Genomic DNA, 23,774 nt, shown 5'->3' with positions numbered 1-23,774 from the left:
ATCTAAAGAAATCCTTTCCAACATATTCATATAAAGCGTGACGTCAGCGGCCACTTGAGCGGTTCAGCCAATGAGGGCGAACCGCTCACGGCCACGCCCCCGTCACACCTCCCGGTCGCCGTCTCTTGTCTAACACTATAAGCAAAAATCGCTGCTACAACGGACTATAAGCGCGGCCTTAGGGGGGAGGAGGGAGTTTTATCACAACGGACCAACATGAGGTCTTTATAGATGTCTGAAAGGTCTACACTGTCTGATCTGAATTGTCTATTGTCACTATTTGGATAGGGATAGTGCTAAAGGGATTACACACACAATGTTGAGGCCCAATTTTTTTTTTACCCATATGAGGCGAAAGGGCCATATACAGGCATACCCCACATTAACGTACGCAATGGGACCAGAGCATGTATGTAAAGCGAAAATGTACTTAAAGTGAAGCACTACCTTTTTCCCACTTATCGATGCATGTACTGTACTGCAATCGTCATATATGTGCATAACTGATGTAAATAACGCATTTGTAACAGGCTCTATAGTTTCCCCGCTTGCGCACAGCTTCTGTACAGGTAGGGAGCTGGTATTGCTATTCAGGACGTGCTGACAGGCGCATGTGTGAGCTGCTGTTTACCTATTGAGCGAGATGTACTTACTCGCGAGTGTACTTAAAGTGAGTGTCCTTAAACCGGGGTATGCCTGTATATAAACAATTTCAATCTGAAGAACACAGATATTCATTCATTAAAAAAGTTAGCATAACCTACAACAAATCTACTTACATTTTTTTTAGTTGGTGTGTATTTTAGGAAGTTTAAAAAGTAATGGCCACCTATTTGTCGATTATCATGAATTAATGATACCCTTATAATAAGAGATTGCCATTTCACCAGTAATAAAGATGTTAAAGCAGCAATATCCCTCACATTTTATTTTAAAGTATTCCAAATCAATTGTTTTCATAGGAATTAGTTACTAGAGACTGATCCTGCGACCCAATATAAACTTTTTTTTAAGGTTCCCAGAGCTAGACAGGGTGGTTCCACACTGATTTACCACCCATGGAAAATAAAAATCTAAAAAAAAAAACAGAAACTCGATGGTGCGGGTAGCAGGTTTAAAAATATGCTGACCATGCTAAATAGTTTAGAAAAAGTTTTATAGCCTAAATTAGCATCAAATTAGTTCAAGTAAAAGAATGGTAAAATGTATGTAAAAAGTATAAATATCTACATACAGTACAAGGTACAAAAAAGGCTTTTTAGAAAACAAATAGGGAAATGTGTTGCTTTTTATTATAAAGACGCAGCAAAATGCAAAACCGTACAGACTTTCAGATGACGTGTTGAACGAGTTTCTAAGGCATGTTATTAGGAATGATAGGCTAAAGCAGTAAAATTTAAGGTATTACTGAAATCCTTGCTCTCTGGTTGGTTAAATTCTGGCCGGAATATTTGGCAACTTGCCAACTCACCTTTCAGAGATGCAGGGGGAGCAATGGCATCTCTGTTCCTCTCCTCTCATAGCACAGGCTCTCTCTCACAGCACATGCAGGTTCTCTCACAGCTGCTAGTGCTGTCAGAACCTGGCGGGTCCCAAATAGTAACTTGCAACAAAGTAATATTTCTTCCACCACTTGTATACTGTAGCTTCTGCTAAGGTAATTTTTATCTGTTTTTTTTTTTTAGTTTGTAGTTAAATTTACTGTCCTCCACTGTTCTTCCCATTCTCCCCTTCACCCACCTCTCCCCCTCCCCTATTCTCCCCCCTTATCCCTTTCCCCCCCTCAACACCTCCCCCTAACCTCTCCCCCCCCCCACACCTCTCTTCCCCCCTCCTCCGAGTTATATATCTTTACAAAAGTGTCTATTATTTTATGAAAAAAGTTTACATTTAGCCTATAATAGTAATAATCCCCTCAGAACAGGGCATTACTGGCCAATAATGCCCTGTTCTGAGGGAATTATTACTTAAATATATACTGTAATACTGTAAAGTGATGTGCATAATGAGCACAATGAAACACATGCTATGAAGAAAGAAAATACAACCCGTAATCAAGATGGTTTGATATCACACAGCAAGGTTGAATCTAGCAGGTTAGCCATGTTAACTGGAGCTAATTGATCAATTTCTATGTATCCATGTTCTGCTACAAGCCAATATTAAATCCCACCCTTGGTGAAAATATGCGCCCCCAAAAAAGTACATTCTTGTGCAAATTATACCCTAAAAAGATTAAACTTCATGTAACAATTCAAAGTGGATGTATCGTTGAATTAAATTGTAAAATAATATGTTCCAGCTTTAATCTATATGTAAATTCTAGAAATGACTTTATATCATAGTTTTGATTGGCAAGAATGAAACCTTCAGAATCTTGATTAGCATTTGTATTGCAAGAGGGCAGAGACCAGGAGAAAATGCAGAATATACAATTTTGACTTACTCATTCATACTGTAATGTAATCTAGCTACACATTTGTGAAATTAATTCCATACTTGGACTGGATGAATTTCACATATCTTAAAAACAAACTTTTAATAGCTGTGGACATTGTTGTGTGCTAATGAATTAAAAAAACAGTCTTAAAAATGGGCATATGTGGAAAGAAAAAGAATACAAGGATGAAACTGCTTCACAAATACAACAAACTATTATTATTATTATTATTAAACACTTAAGGTTTGAAAGAAAGTATTATTCTACACTGTGAACATATAAATACTTAATCCTTATGCCAAGATTTGTTTAAAAACATTTATTTTTTAACATACTGCATTTGACTTGAAACTGTAGCTTCTCCAAAAATTCTACAGTGCAAAATGAACAACATTTTCTGAAGATGTGGCACTGTTGAAATGAAAAATACATTTGACAACCAGCTGCTTGAGATCTCAGACTCTGAAGGATCTATTCTAAATAACCTTATTTTTCCTTTTGCTTGTCCTGCTGGGTTCCACTGCATTGTATTCCTAATTCTGCTTTTGTTCGTATAGATTTAAATATATATATATATATATATATATATATATATATATATATATATATATATATAAAATCAAAAAATAAATAGATGATGATACCGTTCTGTGGCTAACGAAATGCTTTTATTTGTGCGAGCTTTCGAGATACACTGATCTCTTCTTCCGGCGATGTTACAATGCAGAAGAGATCAGTGTATCTCGAAAGCTCGCACAAATAAAAGCATTTCGTTAGCCACAGAACGGTATCATCTATTTATTTTTTGATTATTGAAGCTCGGCTAACACGGTACTGATATCTCTACATGTATATATACATGGGCTCTCCATTCATTTTTATTCACACTGATACACATACACACTCTTTCTTCACTTGCTTTCAGTAACCTTTTGACACCTCTAGCCATAAAACACATCCACACCGGGGGAAGGAACAGCACAGATAACATTCCAAGAGACACTGTTTTTAAGTATACCTTTTGCTTCATTCATTGTAACATCGCCGGAAGAAGAGATCAGTGTATCTCGAAAGCTCGCACAAATAAAAGCATTTCGTTAGCCACAGAACGGTATCATCTATTTATTTTTTGATTATATATATATATATATATATATATATACATACATACGTTTTAAGTTATGGTGGGTGAAAAAGGCAACAAGAAACCTCCACCGTATTGCATTTTTCACCCACCATAACTTAAAACGTGATGGTAAACCCTACAGTCTTGAAAATGCAAAGCCAGCAGTACAACCAACTTCACACTGCTGATACCCATTAAGGTTGAAACATGTCTGTGAATGGTTTCTCTGGCTTTGCATCCGATTCCCATGCTGTGCTTTAAAGCTGTGTTAACAGTGAGCATTAGCTTATTTGGGCTCAATGTAACAATGGTTTTTCAGGCAAAAGGTGACACTGTGTGCTCATTTGCATGTCATTTCCCAGAATCCTTTGCTGCAGGGGACTTACAAAGGGGCGCAACAAAAAGTAAGAAATACAACTAATGGAGGACAATGTAATCAACATTTCAAATGTCACATTGACTTTGGACCAACTTACACTCCTCAATAAGGGCCTTAATTTTGCCCCACAGAGTAATTTCCACCTCTTTGTTACAATCATAGACCTGCAATATTTTACCCGAAAATTAGCATTAACCAAATTTTTCTCCACAGCTGATGTTTCAGCAGAAGTTTCTTCAGAGGACTCTGATAATGTTATTTCAGACAATGTGGATATATTAAATGTGGTTATGCATAAGCAGGGTCTCTCGTTCAGGGAACATTGTGCAATTGCAGACTTAGAGGGCTTGTTTGATGAACAATCTAGTGCCTTACCAGCTTATGACCTCTCCACTGATTTTTTCCAGCATGAACATACGCAGTTTAAGAGAAAATCTATTTTCTGTGCTAACAATTCAAAAGGCCCTTTTATTTCCACCTTTGAAAAATTAGTAGAAAGGGATCTTAGAATTTTGGCAGAAGGTTTTGTTATAGGTCATCCCCGGATTGATAACCTCACGAGGTCTGAAAGACAAGAATTAACACAGCTCCAAAAGGATAAGTCCCTAACTATTAAGAAAGCGGACAAAGGGGGAGCGATTGTCGTTCAGTCCTCTGAGGATTATAATAGAGAATCCTTAAGACAACTGGGAGACGCATTATCCTATAAAAAACTTAAACTAGATCCCACGCAAAAGTTTCTTGGGAAATTAAAAACACTCCTGGAACTCGGTGAGGTGCTTTACGTTTTAAATCCGAAAGAGTTGGGCTATCTATACCCACCACATCTGGTTATACCTATTTTTTACCATCTCCCAAAGATCCATAAAACCTTGACAAATCCTCCTGGTAGGCCGATTGTGTCGGGTATTGGATCTTTGGGAGATGGTTTATCACGTTATGTTGATTCATTTTTGCAGCCTTTGGTGCTAAGTCTACCTTCTTTTATTAAAGATTCCAGAGATCTCATTGAAGATCTTAAACTTATCAAATGGAATAGAAACTGCATATGGGTAACGATGGACGTAAGATCTTTGTACTCCATCATTAGTCATAGACAAGGCATTGAAGCTGCTCAACATTTTTTGAATAGGTCTGGTCTTTCCCCAGCACTGTGTGTTTTTCCTATTGAGTCCATCACTTTTCTGCTCACACATAATTATTTTTGTTATGATGCACAATTTTATTTACAACTTATAGGCACGGCTATGGGCACATCTTTTGCACCTTCGTATGCTAACCTGTTTATGGGACTTTGGGAATCACTTTTTATTTATGGTGACCAAAATTTATTTAGGAAACACATTATTTTTTATCGACGCTACATCGATGATCTTATCTTTATTTGGGAGGGTGATGCACATACTCTGGACATCTTTATCCAGACTTTAAACATTAATGAATATAATTTACACTTCACGTATGAACACAGTATCCATCATATTTGTTATTTGGATCTTATGATTTATATAGATATGGAGGGAGAGATACAGACTGATGTGTTTAGAAAGCCCAACTCTAGGAATACATATTTGATGGCCAACAGCAATCACGCAGTTCCTTTAAAGAGAGGAATTCCCAAAGGACAACTAATGCGTTTAAGAAGGTTATGTTCTATTGAGGATAATTTTGAGGCACAGGCCAAAAAACTTATTGCTAGATTCATAGAGAGGGGATACAAAGAAAAAGATCTTCTAGATACATTTACTTTGGTGAAAACCATGAAGAGAGAAGACCTCCTATCTATGAATGTTGCAAAAAGGACCAGTGGGGTAGAGGGGGATCCAAACCCTTACCACTCTTTATTACACAACAGAGTGGTCAATCCAATAGTATCCAATCAATTATTGAGAAACACTGGGACACATTAAAATTGGATATGGATTTAAAAACAATTACTGATAATGGGCCTAAGTTTGTGTTTCGCAGGGCAAATTTTTTGGCGACATACCTGTCACCTAGTCTTTTTTCATCACAAGATACTATGGGTATAAGAAATGTACCTAAGGGCTTTTTTCATTGTGGTCAATGCAACATCTGCCAATATGCGAAGCCTCTAAAAAAGATAGAATGCTCCAAACCGAAGACACTCAAGACCATACAGACATTTATTAACTGCAACACCAGTTACGTAGTCTATGTAATTCGATGTGGATGTAACAAGGTCTATATTGGGCGTACAATTAGGCCCCTAAAGCTTAGAATCCAAGAGCATGTACGCTTAATAAAGAAGAAAGACACATTACACCCTGTCCCGAGACATTTTACCAGGTGCCATATGGGAAGAATAAAGGGTTTTTCTTTTTCAGGCCTTGAGCATATAACAGCAGCAAGGAGGGGGGGGAGATAGACTAAACCTCCTGAACAAACGAGAAATGTCTTGGATTTTTTGTATGGATAGCCTTCATCCACTCGGCATAAATGTGGATTGGGAATTGGCCCATTTCCTATAGACTATTATTGTGGTAGATCTCTATTTGTGAGGGGACAACAAATCTAGGTTAATGCTATATCATGTGCTATATCATGTAAGATATATTATTGTAATATTGTGATTGCCTTGAACATTATTGAATATTATTGTAGAATATACAGGTAAACCCCGTTATAACGCGATTCGGTTATAACGCAGTTTTCCCGTGGCTCCCGTTTTTTTTTTTTGCACACACTGCACACACTGCTCATTGCTCACACTGACACACACACTGCACTCACTGCACACTGCACTCACACTGCTCATTGCTCACACTGCACACTGCACACACACTGCTCACACTGCCACACACTGCACACTGCTCACACTGCTCATTGCTCACACTGACACACACTGCTCATTGCTCACACTGCACACTGCACACACTGCTCACTGCACACACTGCTCACACTGACACACTGCTCATTGCTCACACTGCACTGCACACACACTGCTCACACTGACACACACTGCACACTTCACACACACTGCTCATTGCTCACACTGCACACACACTGACACACACTCACTGCACACAGCCCTCACAATACACTCACATGTCAGCAGCCCACCCCCCCCTCACATGTCAGCAGCCCACCCCCCCCTCACGTCAGCAGCCCACCCCCCCCCTCACATGTCAGCAGCCCACCCCCCCCTCACATGTCAGCAGCCCACCCCCCCCTCCCTCTTGCAGCAGCAGCAGCAGATCTGGCTGGGAGGACACAGACACACGTTGCCACGCACCACAAAACCAGGAGGCTGAGAGGGAGAGGGAGGGGGGCTGGGAGGGAGAGGGAGGGGGGCAGGTCTCTGTTTTGGGGTCACCCCTGTGCCCTGGCTGGGAGTGAGGGGGGCAGGTCTCTATGGGGGATCCCCCCTCCCTGTGAGGGGCAGATGAGGCTGGACAGAGGCAGCCCCGTCCACTCCCAGAATGCTTTGCTTCTAGCAGCTTCTGGCTCCGGTCCCAGCTTTCCTCCAGGGGGCTCCGTCTCCATTTTGCAGCCTCTCTGCAGCGTTGTACAACGTGCGGCTGACATGTAACCCACCCTCCTGCACCCAGAGAGGGGCACTGCCCTGCGGGGGCATACCTCGGGGGGGGGGGGGAGAGGGAGAGGGAGGGAGGGGGCTGAGAGGGAGAGGGAGGAGGGATGAATCGCCGCCATTTTTTAAAAACTTTTTTTCATTTATTTATTTAATTAACTCCCTCCCTCCCGATCAGGCGCGCGGCAGCCATTTAAAAAAAAAAAAAAATTAGCGCGACCCCGTTACTAACGCGGTGGTCTCAGGGTGGACCCCGAGGACCGCGTTATAACGGGATTTACCTGTAGTCATAGGATATGAATGACCATTTCCTGCAAAGTACACTGTTCATTGTATATGATGAAAATTATATCTGTTATGCATTTATTGATTTAAACAGGTGTGTCTTATATAAACCGTTCAAAGTGTAGAATACCTAAAATATAGACACTAATTATACACACCCTTTTCTGATCTCTCTTATTATAATGATATATGTAATATTTTATAATAGTCTTTTTCCTTTTTCTATTTTGTAATTTTTATTTTAGTAGACATAGGATTTATTTTGAGTTATTAATAGTGCACATAGTTTAGATCTAATTGATTTATTATCTTATTAATTTTTTTATTTAACATATTATAGTTAGTTTATGATTATTATTTTTTATGATTTTTTTCTTTTTCCTATATATATATATATATATATATATATTTTTTTTTCATTCACTATTTTTTATCTGTAAGTCCTGTACGTCTGAGTATATTTATATGCATGTTTGAATAGAAGTTGAGGTTGTATTTTTTTATGATTGCTTACCACCTGTGTCATTTAGTTTTCCTCTGTATGAGAGGACGTCAATCTGTGGGGAGTTATGACTATATATAGACCCATCACAACTGTGATGGTTCTGATAAAATTTAAGATACTCTCATGCATTTTTAAGTAAGTTTATACTGTAGGGTGTGCAATTTCTTGTGGTTGTTTATGTATTTTTTCTATTTTTAACTTGTATCCTCCTTGTATCAGTTTGCCATGGTAGCCAGACCTTCCGTTTGTGTACCCTTTGAATGTTATTTGTGTTGGTTTTAGGGCCATACTGTTAAGTTGTATCCTTGCCTAAGAAACAATTATATACTGTATATATCTATCAACCTGGAGGTTTAAAGCCCATGATCTGTCTTAGGATATTTGGATTTTCATAGTCAATACATAGCGTGCAGGGGCGTGAAAGTAAAGCCTTAATTAACATTTAGTGTTCATCAGCTGTTGCGATGATGTAGCCTGTAGGGAGGCACCATTCACCTGCGCGCGGTGAAATAGTGCTATAAATAGCAAGGTCTGGCTGCCAAAAAATCACTCTTTGATAAAGTCCCTAGGGACGAAACGCGTCAGAGGATTTTTCTTTATATCTTTTTAATCTTGGCTCATACACTGGCGACACACTTTATTCGAGCTCGGCTAGTCCCACGAATTCGGGTATACCCGGGTGTATTGAGGTATGTGACTGTTTTCTGCCCGAGTGCATTGAGGTATTTTCCAGGCAGGGATTGAAGCATTTTATTCCCGCTGGCTGCAATACTGCACAGTATATATATATATATACTGCATTACAATTCATGAATTTATGCCATCTGGTAGACACGCGAAGCATTGCAGCCTATTAAATCCTAATCATTATCATTTAACAGATCAGCCGCCCGTCAGCCAGGCATGAACCCAGGCTGGGAAGGCAAACGCAACGGGGCTTGTCAGAGGTGAGGAGCGGCGCATTCCAGGTATCTGCCAGGTACATACTGGGTATTTGCTCGAATAAAGTGTGTCGGTGCAGTATGCCGTAATAAAGTTTTTTCGTATTGCACCTTGCCTCCAGCCTGATCCTATTTTGCAGTGCTCATAGTCCCAAAACTTTCATTTTGAAACACTGTATGATGCTGGGGGATAATGGTGAAAGGCAGGGTTGCAGATCTGCCTAAGACATGTGAATGTGCTCACAAGTGATCTTTTTATTTGCTATACACACACATATATATATATATATATATATATATATATATATACATACACGCACGGTATCATCTTCAGGTGGTGTTAATCCACTACTGGATGAAGGCCTCCCCACTGATTTTCCAGGTACTACTGCTGTGGCATGCCTCTCTTCTCCAGCACATTATATTTATATATATCTATATATATCTATATATATCTATATATATAGATGTGTATCCTAGACAATCCTATGGAATGTCTAGGTTTTTATACCGTCGTTGTAGAGGTAAAAAAATCATTAACTACATTTGAGTATGGAGAAAAAATAAACGTTCTTTTTGACAGGAAAATGTCTGTATTTAAAAAAGGAAGGTATTTTGATATGACAAGTTCAGAATATTAGGCGTTTTTAATGAGTCCTTAATTTTTATTTTTTTACCTTTTTCGTGAAAATAAACTTAGTGAAGAAAAAAAAATTCTAAGTACTTAATGGGTTTTTCCTCTACAATGACAATATATTAAAAAAAAAAAAAACATTGTCCAAACACTACAGGTCAAAATAACATATAACGTACATATTTCTAAAATCCTATATTGTAACTGCTAGGAAGCGTCTTTAGCCTTGTCAAAGAATATACACTTATTAACCATTAAGACAGATTCTCACAAGTGCTCACATTTGAGCCTTCCAAATTCTGTTACATCTTTTCTTTCCAATTTTTCTTTTCCTCATACTCCCTTTTATCCCATTGTATTTATTTAATTATCTATTTTCTATAGCTTCGTTTTGATTAAACTTTGCAATGTTTTTAACGAAGAGCCTACCTATTTTCTTCCTCGGGTTGGAAAAGGAGAAGGAGACAGTAGGATTTTATTTCATCACAGGTACTGTAAGCCTGCAACCAATGTATATTCGCTTAGAAAATATCATAGCAATGCAATATTATCTACTTACCGAAACAAGAAACGTTTTCATTTTAACGCCCTTAGAAAGTGCTTCAGCAGTTTCTTCTTTTGCAAGCTTTGTGAAAAACTTCAGCAAATTGTGACTTTGCTGTGTAACAAGAGCTGCCCATATACCTCGGGATATGAGCGTGTTATCTTCTGTTATTTTTGATGTGGGATTGTTTACAATGCCAAGTCGGGAGATGCTGCTTTTTTTCTAAATCAGATAAAACAAAGAAAGATGCAAAGTATTACAATTTATCACTGTAGCAAAAAAAAATCCTGGCAATACAAAAAGTCGCAATACTTGTCAAAGGTTCATGTTAGGGACCGAAATGTCGATCTGCCCACAAATAAATATTGAATATTTTTTTTTCATAAGACCTCTAGAGCGCCGCTTCTTTCTCAGTTGGAGAGAGCATTTACATATACAAAAAGTTGGCATACTGGCATGTGCATTTCATTCTTTATAATGAGATGGACCACGCTTTAGAACCTATGTCCAGCTACAAGTCACCATAATGAACACTAAGAGGTTGAGTTTCTTATGTTTATATGAAAAGAGAAAATATTTTACTGCACTCCTGCAAAACTACAGTATTCATGCAAACATTGGAAGCCATGGAAGCTTTGTAAAAAGGTTATATATTAGATTGTAAGCTCCCATGGCAGGGATTTCCTTTCCTATTGTCTTACTGTTGCACTTATTGTATTAGAATTCCCTGCATTGTACTGTCTCTTTTGTAACGCGCAAATTAGCCTTCCATATGGCTAAGTTAAAACTGGAGTATCTTTTCCAAAATGACCTAATTTTATTTATTATGATGTGTGTGTCATCCTGCTGTGTTAAGTACAACGCTCAATCAATATGACTGTGAGAATGAAGTTGTATCCTATCACAGGAAGAGTAAGAACGCTTGAAAGCTTGTCCAAAGATATCAATTCTTAGTTCAAATAAAACACGGATTCACCCAATACTGAAGTACTCCTTTATTTGCACTGTCTATAGAATAAGGGGAATAAACCCCATAGTGTCCGGTGCTCTGTAGAGTGTGTGTAGCTTGGTATGGGTTAATAAACACACTCAGATGTTAACATGAAATAGAAAGGAAACGATCCCACTGCAATTGAAGTTTTAAATGTTCATAAACAGATGAATGAGGGAACGGAAAGGCAGACTTGAAATACCTGGGAGGGGGGCCCGTTGTGCAGGAGCTAGTATAGAGACAGGATGAGAAGCCCTTTGAAAACTCCCCTCCTGTAGTCACGAAACAACCAACTGATGCCTGCTGCCCTTACCCGCCTGGTGTCTTCACTGCTCCCTCGGTGAATTCCCGGTCTCAGCTCCACAGTGGCTGCGCTTCAGTATGACGTCATCGCTGTCGCCGACCTGCTTGCTGCGGGAGTGATTCCCACGACGCGTCACGTGTACCGGCAAGCCCCGCAGATGCAGAGGGAGGTGGTCCCGTGACATACGTCCTGTAGAGCAGGGGATCGTTTGCGTGCCCCAGCCAGGGAAGTAGAGTAGTGAAGTAGATAGAGTATTGGCGGTCACGGCGTAGATAGGAACTCAGCCGTGGATGATGATTAAAATCAGCTTTATTCAAACATGGTGCTGGACATCACAGAGATTCATATCCTCTGACGCGTTTCGTTCCGTTAGGAACTTTATCAAAGAGTAAATGGAATCTCTTCACGCAGACCTTAAGTAGGCAGGTCCCCCTCCACCATTGGCTAGAAAATTTTGGTTGACACAGTTGAAAACACTTAGTGAATCACTGATTATAATTAAAGCCTCATGTGGAGAAGAGCCTTGCCTGCAAAAAGGTATATTGTGAATGCACAAAAACAGGTGATGACAGAAAACAATTAACAAGATACTAATTAATAAAATATTAAAAACAACTTCGAGTAATGTGCAGCAACCTGGATATAAAGGATATATATTATGATCAATTGCACCTGAAATTCATGATAGGAGTTAATGAAGAAAAACATTTTGTAGTTAACATCATAAAAGTTGGTTATGCATTAAAAAAGCAATACAAATACAATGTCAAAATAATAATGAAAAATCAATATGATGACATGCACAACATTGTAAATAATTGAAATGTGAATCACAGTAAGATTACATCAAGGCCCTTTGTACTTATTGCAACTATGTATGTCCTATGCATATATGTATATGTATACATTCATGATCTCAATAATAACTGGATCACAGAACATGATTTTGATGGTCTTGCATATCAAAACAGTAACTAGAATTAGTAACTAAGAATGTATGTTGAGATGCATGGAGACACACTCTCAAGACTCCCCCAACATGTAACCCTGAAGGAAGTGTTTAAGCTCCCATTCATGGTTAATGCCATATGGGTGGAGAGTGTTGAGAGTGTATATCCAATACATCTCTTGCTTGTTTAAGGTATTTTCCCTATTGCCACCTCTAGGGTGGCATGGTATATGTTCTATTGCAGAAAAGGAAAAAATTTGAATGCCACCATGAGGACATTGAGTGAAGTGTCTGGGAACTGGATGGTTTAAGTCCCTTTTCCTAATTAAACGTACATGTTCAGCTATTCTTATTCTGAGTGGTCTTATAGTGCGGCCCACATATTTGTGCCCGCAGCCACAGAAAAGAATATAGATAACAAATGAGATGTTACAATTGAGAAAAAATTTTATGTAGTATTTCCTAAGATCACTATTGTATGAAATGTATTTGCTTTGGGATACATACTGGCACATGGAGCAACTCCCGCACCGATAAAAGCCTTTTGGAATACTTGTAATGTGTGTTAAGTTGGACTTGGACTTAAACATACTGGGTGACAGGTGGGATGCCAAAGTTTTGGCTTTCCGATATGAGAATCTTGGTCCTTGTTGTAGTATTGGGCAGATGTCTTTGTCTAATAATAATGTATGCCAGTGTTTAGATATAATCCTGCAAATATCCTGAGACTGTGAACTGTATGTACTAATGAAGAAAGGACTTTTTGTATTGTCCGATCTTGACAGTGTTTCTCTATCTCTTTTAGAGGTGTAATTCCTAGTTTTTTTACACACAAGTTCACTCCTCTCAGTAATATCTGCTTTTGCGAAAGCTGTTGCTATATCTCTAGCTGAGTATCCTCGTTCTAAAAACCTATCGGACATCTCCTTTGCACGAGATAGAAACACCTCATTGTCTGAGCATAGTTTTTTTAATCTAATAAATTGAGCCCCTGGAATATTTCTAATCAAAGACCGTGGATGGGAACTTTGCGCACATAGTAGTGTGTTCCTTGAATTCTGCTTCCTGTAAATGTCAGATTGTATGGTTCTATTTCCGTCAATATACAGGAGTAAGTCCAAGAAGTGAATATGATTAATGTGGTGCTCAAAAGTGAATTTAATATTGTACGTGTTGTTGTTAAGATAATCAAAAAAAGTGAATTTTCATCCCCCTTCCAAATAAAAATCAAATCGTCAATATATCGCCGGTAAAAGACGATATTATGACGATATGAGTTGTTGCTGTGAAAAATAAAACGTGACTCCCATAAACCCATAAATAAATTTGCATACGACGGTGCGAAGCTTGTGCCCATTGCGGTACCCAAATTTTGTAAATAAAAAAGTAAATCAAATAAAAAATAATTGTGTGTTAATAAAAATGATATTGATTGTAAAAGAAAAGTGCAATGTGAAATAGATAAAGTTTTATGATGTTAACTACAAAATGTTTTTCTTCATTAACTCCTATCATGAATTTCAGGTGCAATTGATCATAATATATATCCTTTATATCCAGGTTGCTGCACATTACTCGAAGTTGTTTTTAATATTTTATTAATTAGTATCTTGTTAATTGTTTTCTGTCATCACCTGTTTTTGTGTTTTTGTGCATTCACAATATACCTTTTTGCAGGCAAGGCTCTTCTCCACATGAGGCTTTAATTATAATCAGTGATTCACTAAGTGTTTTCAACTGTGTCAACCAAAATTTTCTAGCCAATGGTGGAGGGGGACCTGCCTACTTAAGGTCTGCGTGAAGAGATTCCATTTACTCTTTGATAAAGTTCCTAACGGAACGAAACGCGTCAGAGGATATGAATCTCTGTGATGTCCAGCACCATGTTTGAATAAAGCTGATTTTAATCATCATCCACGGCTGAGTTCCTATCTACGCAGTGACCGCCAATACTCTATCTACTTCACTACTTTATTTGCACTGGACTAACATGGCTATTTCTATTTACTTTGGGTTTTTTTTAAACACAGAATGAGTATACAAAGCAAACAGAAAAAAATGGTAATAACCAAAATCAGAAGAGTAATTCCTGTTCTTAAAGCTTCTTAGAGATTTATTCAAAAACATGCATTGAAAACAATTCTTAAACAATGTTGCTTAACAAACAAGTATCCTATAAGTCAGGGGTGCGTAAAGTTTCCTTCATTCGCCTCAGTCTCCTCTCCCATGTGGCTCACGCCCCCCACCCCCCCTGCTGCACGGCTGCGGCATCAACGCTATGACGACATAGCAACGTGACGTCACCACGCAACATCATTTGATGCCGGGTTGCCATGGAGATGCGTCACTGCAAGGTAAGTAAAAGTTACAGAGGCATCGCGCGATCCTCGGCATTTATTTTTAATGCCTTTGCGGGGCCTCTAACAGCCACGCCCCCACAGAAAATCTCACGCCCCCCCCCCACTTTGCGCATCCCTACTGTAAGTTATCCTATATGCAACTAGTTGTTTCTTAATGCCTCAGTCTCTTTCCTTTTATACATCTGGTTTAGAAAGTTTAAGCCATAATTGCAGCTTTTTTACCTCAGAAAACTGGACTTTTCTGCCTAGAAGATTGTAAGCCCAACCATGGATTCCCAATCTTTTTATAAACATATTTCTAAGGATTTTTTTTTTAAAAAGTTAAGAAACTGTGTTACAAAAGCAACAGTTTATTTGACATTATATAAATTAGCAATAGGATAAAATATTAGCAAATAGCCAATTACAAATCACCGATCTCTATCTCTCTAATCTCCTTCCCCGTTATTATATAACAGGGATATATGATGGTTTGTGTATGTGTATATGTGTGTGTGTGTGTGTGTGTATGTGTATGTGTGTGTATATATATATATATATATATATATATATATATATATATATATATATATATATATATATATATATATATATATATATATATATATATATATATATATATATACACAAACCATCATATATCCCTGTTATATAATAAGGGGAATAAGTAGGGGTTTTGAGACAAATATATATATATATATATATATATATATATATATATATATATATATACACACACAGTGGTCGACAAATCACCAAAAAATCTACTCGCCGAACAAAAAAATCTACTCGCCACCTAGTACCACACGTGTGCTGCTTGGGCCAATAGGAGCTCGCCACTATGTTAAATCCACTCGCCCGGGGGGTGCAAATGTATAGGTTTGTCGAACACTGTATATATATATATATATATATATATATATATATATATATATATATATAAAATATATTATATAATATAGAAATAGAATAGAATAAAAAGAATTGTCTCAAACCCCCAACTGAACTAAACCAGAGCTGAGGAATTGCTAAGACATCATGTGGTTCATAGGACTGTTTTATTGCAATGAAACTACTCAGTTTGGTGGATCCATAACTGGTCACTTTCTACAGTCTTTATTCAGTGACAGATAAAAAGGTTGTCATGATAATACCAAGAACATATTTAGTATTTTAATAAACTGGCACACAAATGGTTAATTTGAATTGCACATGTATCTTAAAAATACAAAGAACTTTTTATGGCGAGTCAAGATCTAGCCTGTTCTTTACATTTGTCCTGAAGGTGAGGTTACCTGAGAACTACCGTCTCTGAGATGATTGAGGGGACAGGGGGGGGGGGGGGGGGGTATTGGTTTTCTGAAGTATTCTGATGAGGTTATGTGGTAACGTGATTAGATAAATCTGTTTTACTCCTTTTTATGATGAAACGGTCTGCATTTATTGTACTGTATATTTTTGTAATCTTTTTCTGTAACCTAACCATATATCAAATCTAAAATGTTGCTGTCGGTAGTAAGTGCGCGCTGACTGTTTGGTATCTTTACGGATACTTCTCTCCTGCAGCTAAATGCTCCTCCCGTGGTCAACGGGGCCAAAGGTAAAACACTCAAATTAAAAGAAAAAGCGCAGAGAGAGACAAATTCAATAAAAGAAAGCGGTACTTTATGTAAAAAATAACAAGTCACAAAACTTACAATAAAAATCATTCAGATCTCCCGATCAGGTCACAGATGTAAACCTTAGCAAGTGGATAGTACCACACACCGGGGGGAACAGTATCCTCAAAACTGAGAAAAAGTAGGATCCTTATCCAGCTGTTTATATGAATTCTCATCATTTAACAAGTGGTGCGCTTCTTTAAGATAGTCAGTACAGAGTACCGTACCTCCTCCCTTGTCCGCTTGTCGGATTATAATGTCACCATTCTCATTAAGCTCTTTAAGAGCCTGTCTTTCCTGGGCATTAAGGTTATCATTAATGGTATAGTAACGGTTGTTGTTACATAATCTTTTAAATTCCCGTTCAAACAGTTTACCAAAAAGCTCTGTATATGGCCCTTTCGCCTCATATGGGTAAAAAAAGATTTGGGCCTCAACATTGTGTGCTTAATCCCTTTAGCACTATCCCTATCCAAATAGTGACAATAGACAATTCAGATCAGACAGTGTAGTCTTGTCCCTTATGGTCTGGTCATTAACCAATACTGGTTCCATGTCAAGAATGGACTCTACTCTCCTATTATCATTCAGCATGAACTGGAGATCCATAAGGGTTTGGTTATCAATCCATTCCTCATCTATGTCAGTATTTTTGCAATCAGATATGTCTATAGATCCCATAGTCGATTAATCTATTACTGACATTGTTCCTCGTTGGTTTTTATCAGAAGAATTATGGTGGTTTTTAACAAAAAAATCTTTTCAACGTAATTTTCCTTAAAAATCTCTTTAGATCAATGTAGAGGTTGAACTCATTTGGTCTATGTGTTGGGGCAAATATAAGACCATTCCTTAGAAGCTCGAATTATGGGGCTGATAATAAATGGTTCAATAGATTATATATTCCATTTATTTTTAGCGCCTCGTCTGCAAGTTGTTTCTTTGGGTTGTTGGAATTTGTTCCCCTTACCTCTACATCCCCTATTTGATCTTTGTGTCTTCCCCCCTCTCAACCAGGGAAGTAGGTCCGGTGACTACAGGGGAATTTTCCTCTGTTTGGGTATTGCTCCCAATGGTTGGTGCGGACCCTTATCTAAAAAGACACTGAAAGGGGTGGTGGGAAAATGACAGGGGTTGACATCAACAGGGGTTCATCACTAAAGTCCCCAGTTAAGACCTGGAATGGATTAGAAACTGGGAGTTCAACACTTTACTTTTTTGTCATAATGTTTGGGGTATTTACACACCCCTTTAGTCTTCCATTCAGTCTCATTGTGTGTTTGTTTACTCTATTGATTACCACTACCCCCATTCCTAGATTCATTTTGCTGTTTTTTATTATTATTATGGGTTTTGTGTTATATCCCTTTTGAGAGTTATCCCTTCTTGTTGTGGGACCATAGGTGTATACATTCCTAGCATTATTTGATCGATAGTAATAGTGTTCATTTCTACCATTAGTATTCCCATGGTATTTTCTGCCATAATGGCTAGTAGGATTGGAACTATGACCCTCCATAATAGTCAGGGGTACACCCTCAATTGTTGTACTCAAATCAGTATTTTTAGACCAATTGTACTGTTTGTTACCTTCATAATCAAGCTTATCTCTGTGATATTTTTTCTTTTTCAGTTTCATCTGTTGGATCTCATATACATCCAACTTGCCTTTTAACCCTTTTTCAAATATTACAAGAGATTCCTCAGTCATTTGTTCAATATTTCTTTCCTTTGTACTGTCAATCTGTGTTTCCAGTAATTGTAGAGCATTAATCCTCTCAATTAGAAGTTGTATGATTAAGAAGGAGCATTAATCCATGATGCTACTGTATGCCACTTATTCAAGAACTCTTCCTTATCAAGCCCATAGGTTGGCATTTTAAGCAATTGTGGGCCTCTTGGGATCCTTTTAGCTTTTATTGCCTGTTCTAGGCTACTGTTATCTCACCTTAATCCGGTTTCAGAAAATACTAATTTCTTTAAATTGCGGCATAGTGTTTCCACATTGCAATTAGGAACAGGCAGGGCCAGTTCATTGCTGTCCTGAAAGAAGGAATCAGCTTCATTCCATCTGGAATTACTGGTATCAAATATCAGTTGGTTGCTAGCCATGCTGTCTTTAGTATAGAATAAGGACACTGTATAGATATACACAGACACCCAGTTGACTCAATTAGCTGTAGGTGGTTCCTAGGCTCAACAGTATCACACACAATAAGGTACCTCAAGGCACAGTTATGCAGCGCGTAGTCAGACCACTAGATATAGCACAGGGTTATCCCAATCAAGTTACACACATCAACATATGCATAATTAAGATATTAAGCCAATAAGTGCGCTAACCAAACACAATTTACACATTTTACATCTGTGACCTGATCGGGAGATCTGAACGTTTTTTATTGTAAGTTTTTTTACTTGTTATTTTTTACATACAGTAAAGTACCGCTATCTTTTATTGATTGTGTCTCTCTGTGCACTCTTTCTTTTAATTTAAAGCTAAAATGTAATAGTCTTTGGCCTCTATTTGAACTTTGCACGCTTTGTAGAGAGTAATTACATTTCCGGACATAGTTTGCTACAATAGATGTGAGTATTAAGTACATATTTCTCTTAGTAACCAGGGACCAAAGAGTGCGCGAGTGGTGGTGGAGCTAGTAAAGATATATTGGGACGTATGGGGAGATTATTCATTTGAGTGTAACAGGGTATGTATATGCTACCTGTCTTTCCCCGCCCTGTTATGTAAGTCCTGTTAGCTGCAGGCTGTACGGGATTAATTCTATGGGTTTGTGCCCCCACCCATGTTCCTCTATGATGGACAAGAGTAAGGTGGTAACTCATGGCTTGTGTAAGCCTATAAAGAATAGGTATAGACCATGAACCCGCCCCATCTGTCCTAATTAGGGGAATGCCAAATTTAGAGTTCAGTCCTGTTCTTGCTCTGGAAGAGAGAGGAAGCAGTAGAGCTGTCAGACTCTCCCATGGTGGGATGAGCATGCTCACCTTCAACCTGTAGGTTGGAGGAACCTCAGATTCAGCCACAGATGCCCTACACTACCAGGGGAAAGCACCATCCAGAGGTATGGAGCCTCTGAGACCTTGTATCGCTGTGAGAAGATCTGCAGTGGATGTCCCCAATAAAGATCCTGTTCAGAATATACCTCTGTCTGAATATCAATCCTTGGGCAGGGGGAGAAAGAGAGCAATAGTGGGGGCTGACCTCCGAACTCCTTGGAGCCCACTACTGCTGGAGGTGCTACGCACCATGAGATGAGCTCAGAGAAGAATCTAAGCCTGTCCTGATCTCCACTACACCGCAGATCATCTCAGCTCTCCTGAACCTACAGGTATGCCTCAGCACCACACTGTAGTAATAGAGTTAATCTCCCAGAGGGGAGGTGAGGTGGGAAGGGGGGGGGGAGAGAAACAGTGCTACATGAGGGACCTTGCATAGGTGAAAAGTGTATCAGCTAGATAGCGATGTGTATTAACCCTTGTCAAATATACAAGTCACATGCTCACAGGTGTGCTGTTTGTGACAAAGGTTCTAAATAATTTAATGTTTGGTAGGGACACTACTAAAATACAGACAAAATCTTATGGAAACTCGCATTGATTTTCTGTGCCACAATCATACTGTAGTTTAGTGAGCAAACCACAAATACTTTTTTAAAGTTTAAATTTAGAGACTTTTGTCCAGGATTGTTACGTTTGTCCTAGCCCCATTCTATCCCACTGTGAAAAACTCACAAGAGAGTCTCCAACTCACTGAACCATGATCTGTCGTCGGTAAGGCCTTAGGTGGAAGTGCTCGTCAACCATGTTCATTATCGAAATACTGTAACTACACCAATGTTTTCATGGTCCCCTGTTCTATAAATAAAAAGGTGTTGAGTCTCTATTGCTGGTCTATTGTTCATTTTCAGGATCAATCCCAAATACTTTAACACTGCTATTTGCAATAAAATTAAAACGCGTAAGAATTCTTCTTTGGTAGTTATTGTCTTAACAGTTGAAACATATCTTGTAAAGCATTTTGAAGCGACGTAGATATTTATCCAACTCTGACATATTGCCTCATACAAGTATGAAAATAAAATAGGTTATGTTGGTTCTAACATCTACCAAAGGAAAAAGTTTCCCCATGCAGTTAATCAATACAGACAATATTTAGAGAAGTTGATACCAGAAAATGTTAGCCCTGTGGTCATCTCTAAATAATAACACTGAAGTTTAGAAGTACTGGTCTCTAACATATAATTTAGTATGACAGCTTGTTGCTACTGGGGTCATAACAGAAAATATATGTTACAGTGTACTTCATATATCTTACAAAAGCGCTCATAGAGGTTATGCCTGAGTCTAATTTTTGCCTCAGTCTTACAAAATCCATCCTTTTGTGTGATTACGGATGTCCCCAGAATTTCTGAGTGTACATGTTTTTTCAGCCTAAATCCTGGCACAAACTCTCCAAATAGTATTTACAGAAATACTCTGCTACGTCAGGCGTCACACACAGCTTCTGTGTAATCTAACGGGGTATGTGTTATGATTAGATATAGCCATTGTCAGATTGAGATGCCAAAAATTGTTAACATTTTTCATACAATATAAATATATAATAAATGTGTGTAATTTAACAAATGCAAACTTATTTTCCCTTGTTTATGTATATTGTTTACACAGTATAAGATGGATTGATTTTGTCAGTTAAGCATAATACAAAAAGGAATGTGCTCTCAGCATAAATTTTTGCAGTCAGTATAAATAATAATATAAAATGCGTATTTGTCCATCTATTAACCAATACATCATATTTATAGCTTTAGGCTTTTTTAGATTGTGTTTCAATTCGTCACACTAGCTAAAATACTCATGCGCAATATATCCACTAAAAATAAGAGCAAAACCAAAAACTTACACACATGCTTTAAGACTATACAATGCAAGAGAGTCACGAAGGGGAACTTGCGAAACAAATACATTTGAGCTTTTCCACTGATTTCAATAACTTTTTATAGGTTCTAAATAAAAACTCTATATTGGCATGGTTACTAAAAAGGTAACTCATTTTTCACTGAAAACAAATGGTGTAAATTTAGTTTTTCAGCATAATGGTTTATTCCAGGTGGAGTGATTTAATTCATTTTCACAAATTATATTATATAACTATATATAATGCATTAGACAATACATTAGTCTATTAAAACAGGTATTATGTGTGACAGGGTATGTCCCATAGTACCTCTCTTTCCCCGTTGAATATCTGTTATGCAAGTCCTGTTAGCTGCAGGCAGTAACAGGTTAAATCTATGGCCTCTTAACCCCCCCTTGTGCTCCTCCTTCGATGGACAGGAGTGCGGTGATGATTCATGGCCTGTGTGCAGCCTATCAGGGATAGGTACAGTCCATAGGCCCGTCCCTGCTTCCTGAAGAAGAGGTAGAGCCAAAACCTATTCAGTCCTGCTTTGGAGTTCGGAGTAAGCAGATGGGCTGTGAGTCCCTCCCATTGCGAGGATGAGCGGGCCCACCCTCAGGCGTAGGCCTGGGGGACCATCTGACTCAACACCCCATACTATCGGGGTAGCACCATCCAGATAGGGCTGGAACCTTGAGAGGCACCGCTGTATGTAAAGCTAATGCAGTGGCTGCTACTCAATAAAGGCCCTTGATCACTCCCCTCCTGTCTGAGTATCAGTCATTGGGTAGGAGGGATAAAGTATGCAGTGGTGGGGGCTGACATCCATACACCATGGAGCCCATCACAGCTGGAGGCGCACAGTACCAACTCAGAAGGAGGAGATGAAAAGCCTGTCCTGGTCTCAACGTAATGCAGATCGCTCCCAGTCTCCTAAGCCAACAGGTAAGGCTGAGGCTCCAGTACCTCCGCTGCACGCGCGCCCGCGAGACTGGCGGGCGCCAGTTCCAAAAGACCGGGAGGTGGGGCGTGGCGAGGGAGCTGCAGACCAAAAGACCGGGGGGTCCAGCCCTAAAGCACCACAAATCATGTAGTAGCATGTGTAATCTCCCAGGGGGGAAGGGGGAAACAAAAGCAACTCTGAGAACGTTTAAAAAATCAGACAATGGGAAATATAGCTGTGTGTTTGGTGTCTTTTTTTAAATTTCTGTGTTTTGCCGAGTAAAAACATACTACAAGGATAGTATCCTAGCCACCTTAAATACATTGTAATACGAAGCAATATGAATCAGCAGCATGTTACCATGTGTTTCACAGCTTTAGCAAGCAGTTGTCTCCCAGCTGGCTTGTCAAAATCAGCAATAATCCAGATGGTGACTGCATAAATTACATCCTCATCTGAAAGTAACAAATAAGACAGTCTAAGCATTTTAGTGTTAGCATAATTAACATTAGCTGCAACGTAACAAGTAGATAGAAGGGATTATAGCACGCAAGATTATGAAATAAAATACCAGCACCGCTATGAAAAAGTCACTTTTTTTTGCTCACTGTAGAATATATCTTAAAATCTTATTTAAAAAAAAAAAAGTTAAACGAACAACACCTGCCAGTATTTGTGCCGATTTAAATAATGTTTACAATCATAATCTTAATAGGAAACGAGGATGAATTGTGGGAATTAAAGTCTCGCCACAAACATTTGTACTCCAACTGCACACCAATTGTGGGTAAAAAACACTTCACCAGACTGAACTTTAGGCGCAAAAAAATCACTATCGTTAGGAGCATGTGTAGCGGTTACTGGTACTTATCGTTAGGAGCATCACCATGTGCAGCTGTTACTGGTACTTATCGATGAGGAGGAGTGTGAGGAGGATGAGGAGAGTGAGGAGGAGAGAGTGGGATGAGGAGGAGAGAGGGGGGTGAGGAGGAGAGAGGGGGGTGAGGAGGAGAGAGGGGGGTGAGGAGGAGAGAGGGGGGTGAGGAGGAGAGAGGGGGGTTAGGAGGAGAGAGGGGGGTTAGGAGGAGAGAGGGGGTGAGGAGGAGAGAGGGGGTGAGGAGAGAGAACGAGAACAAGGAGAGGACAAGGAGACAGGACTTTGTGTGTCCAGTTATATATATCCTTTCATACGTCCCATACTTGGGAAACATGCCTGTACTGAAAAAGGAGCACAACTG

At 38.8% G+C, this 23,774-nt stretch overlaps 1 protein-coding gene across 1 annotated transcript in view; it reads right to left on the bottom strand.

The window, feature by feature from the left end:
* The window catches only part of UGGT2 (UDP-glucose glycoprotein glucosyltransferase 2), a 248,351-nt gene that overhangs the window by 117,709 nt on the left and 106,868 nt on the right, over positions 1-23,774 (bottom strand). Inside the window, exons 20-21 of the mRNA XM_075590844.1 lie at positions 22,897-22,991; positions 10,423-10,629 (exon numbers count right to left, since the gene is read on the bottom strand). Of these exons, the coding sequence (XP_075446959.1) occupies positions 10,423-10,629; positions 22,897-22,991 (302 nt within the window). The remainder of the gene's footprint in view (positions 1-10,422; positions 10,630-22,896; positions 22,992-23,774) is intronic.

Source organism: Ascaphus truei, chromosome 3 (assembly GCF_040206685.1).
Source record: "Ascaphus truei isolate aAscTru1 chromosome 3, aAscTru1.hap1, whole genome shotgun sequence".
Taxonomy (NCBI): Eukaryota; Metazoa; Chordata; class Amphibia; order Anura; family Ascaphidae; genus Ascaphus; species Ascaphus truei.
Note: the sequence above shows the minus strand (reverse complement) of the source record. Positions and strands in the feature narration are given on the sequence as shown.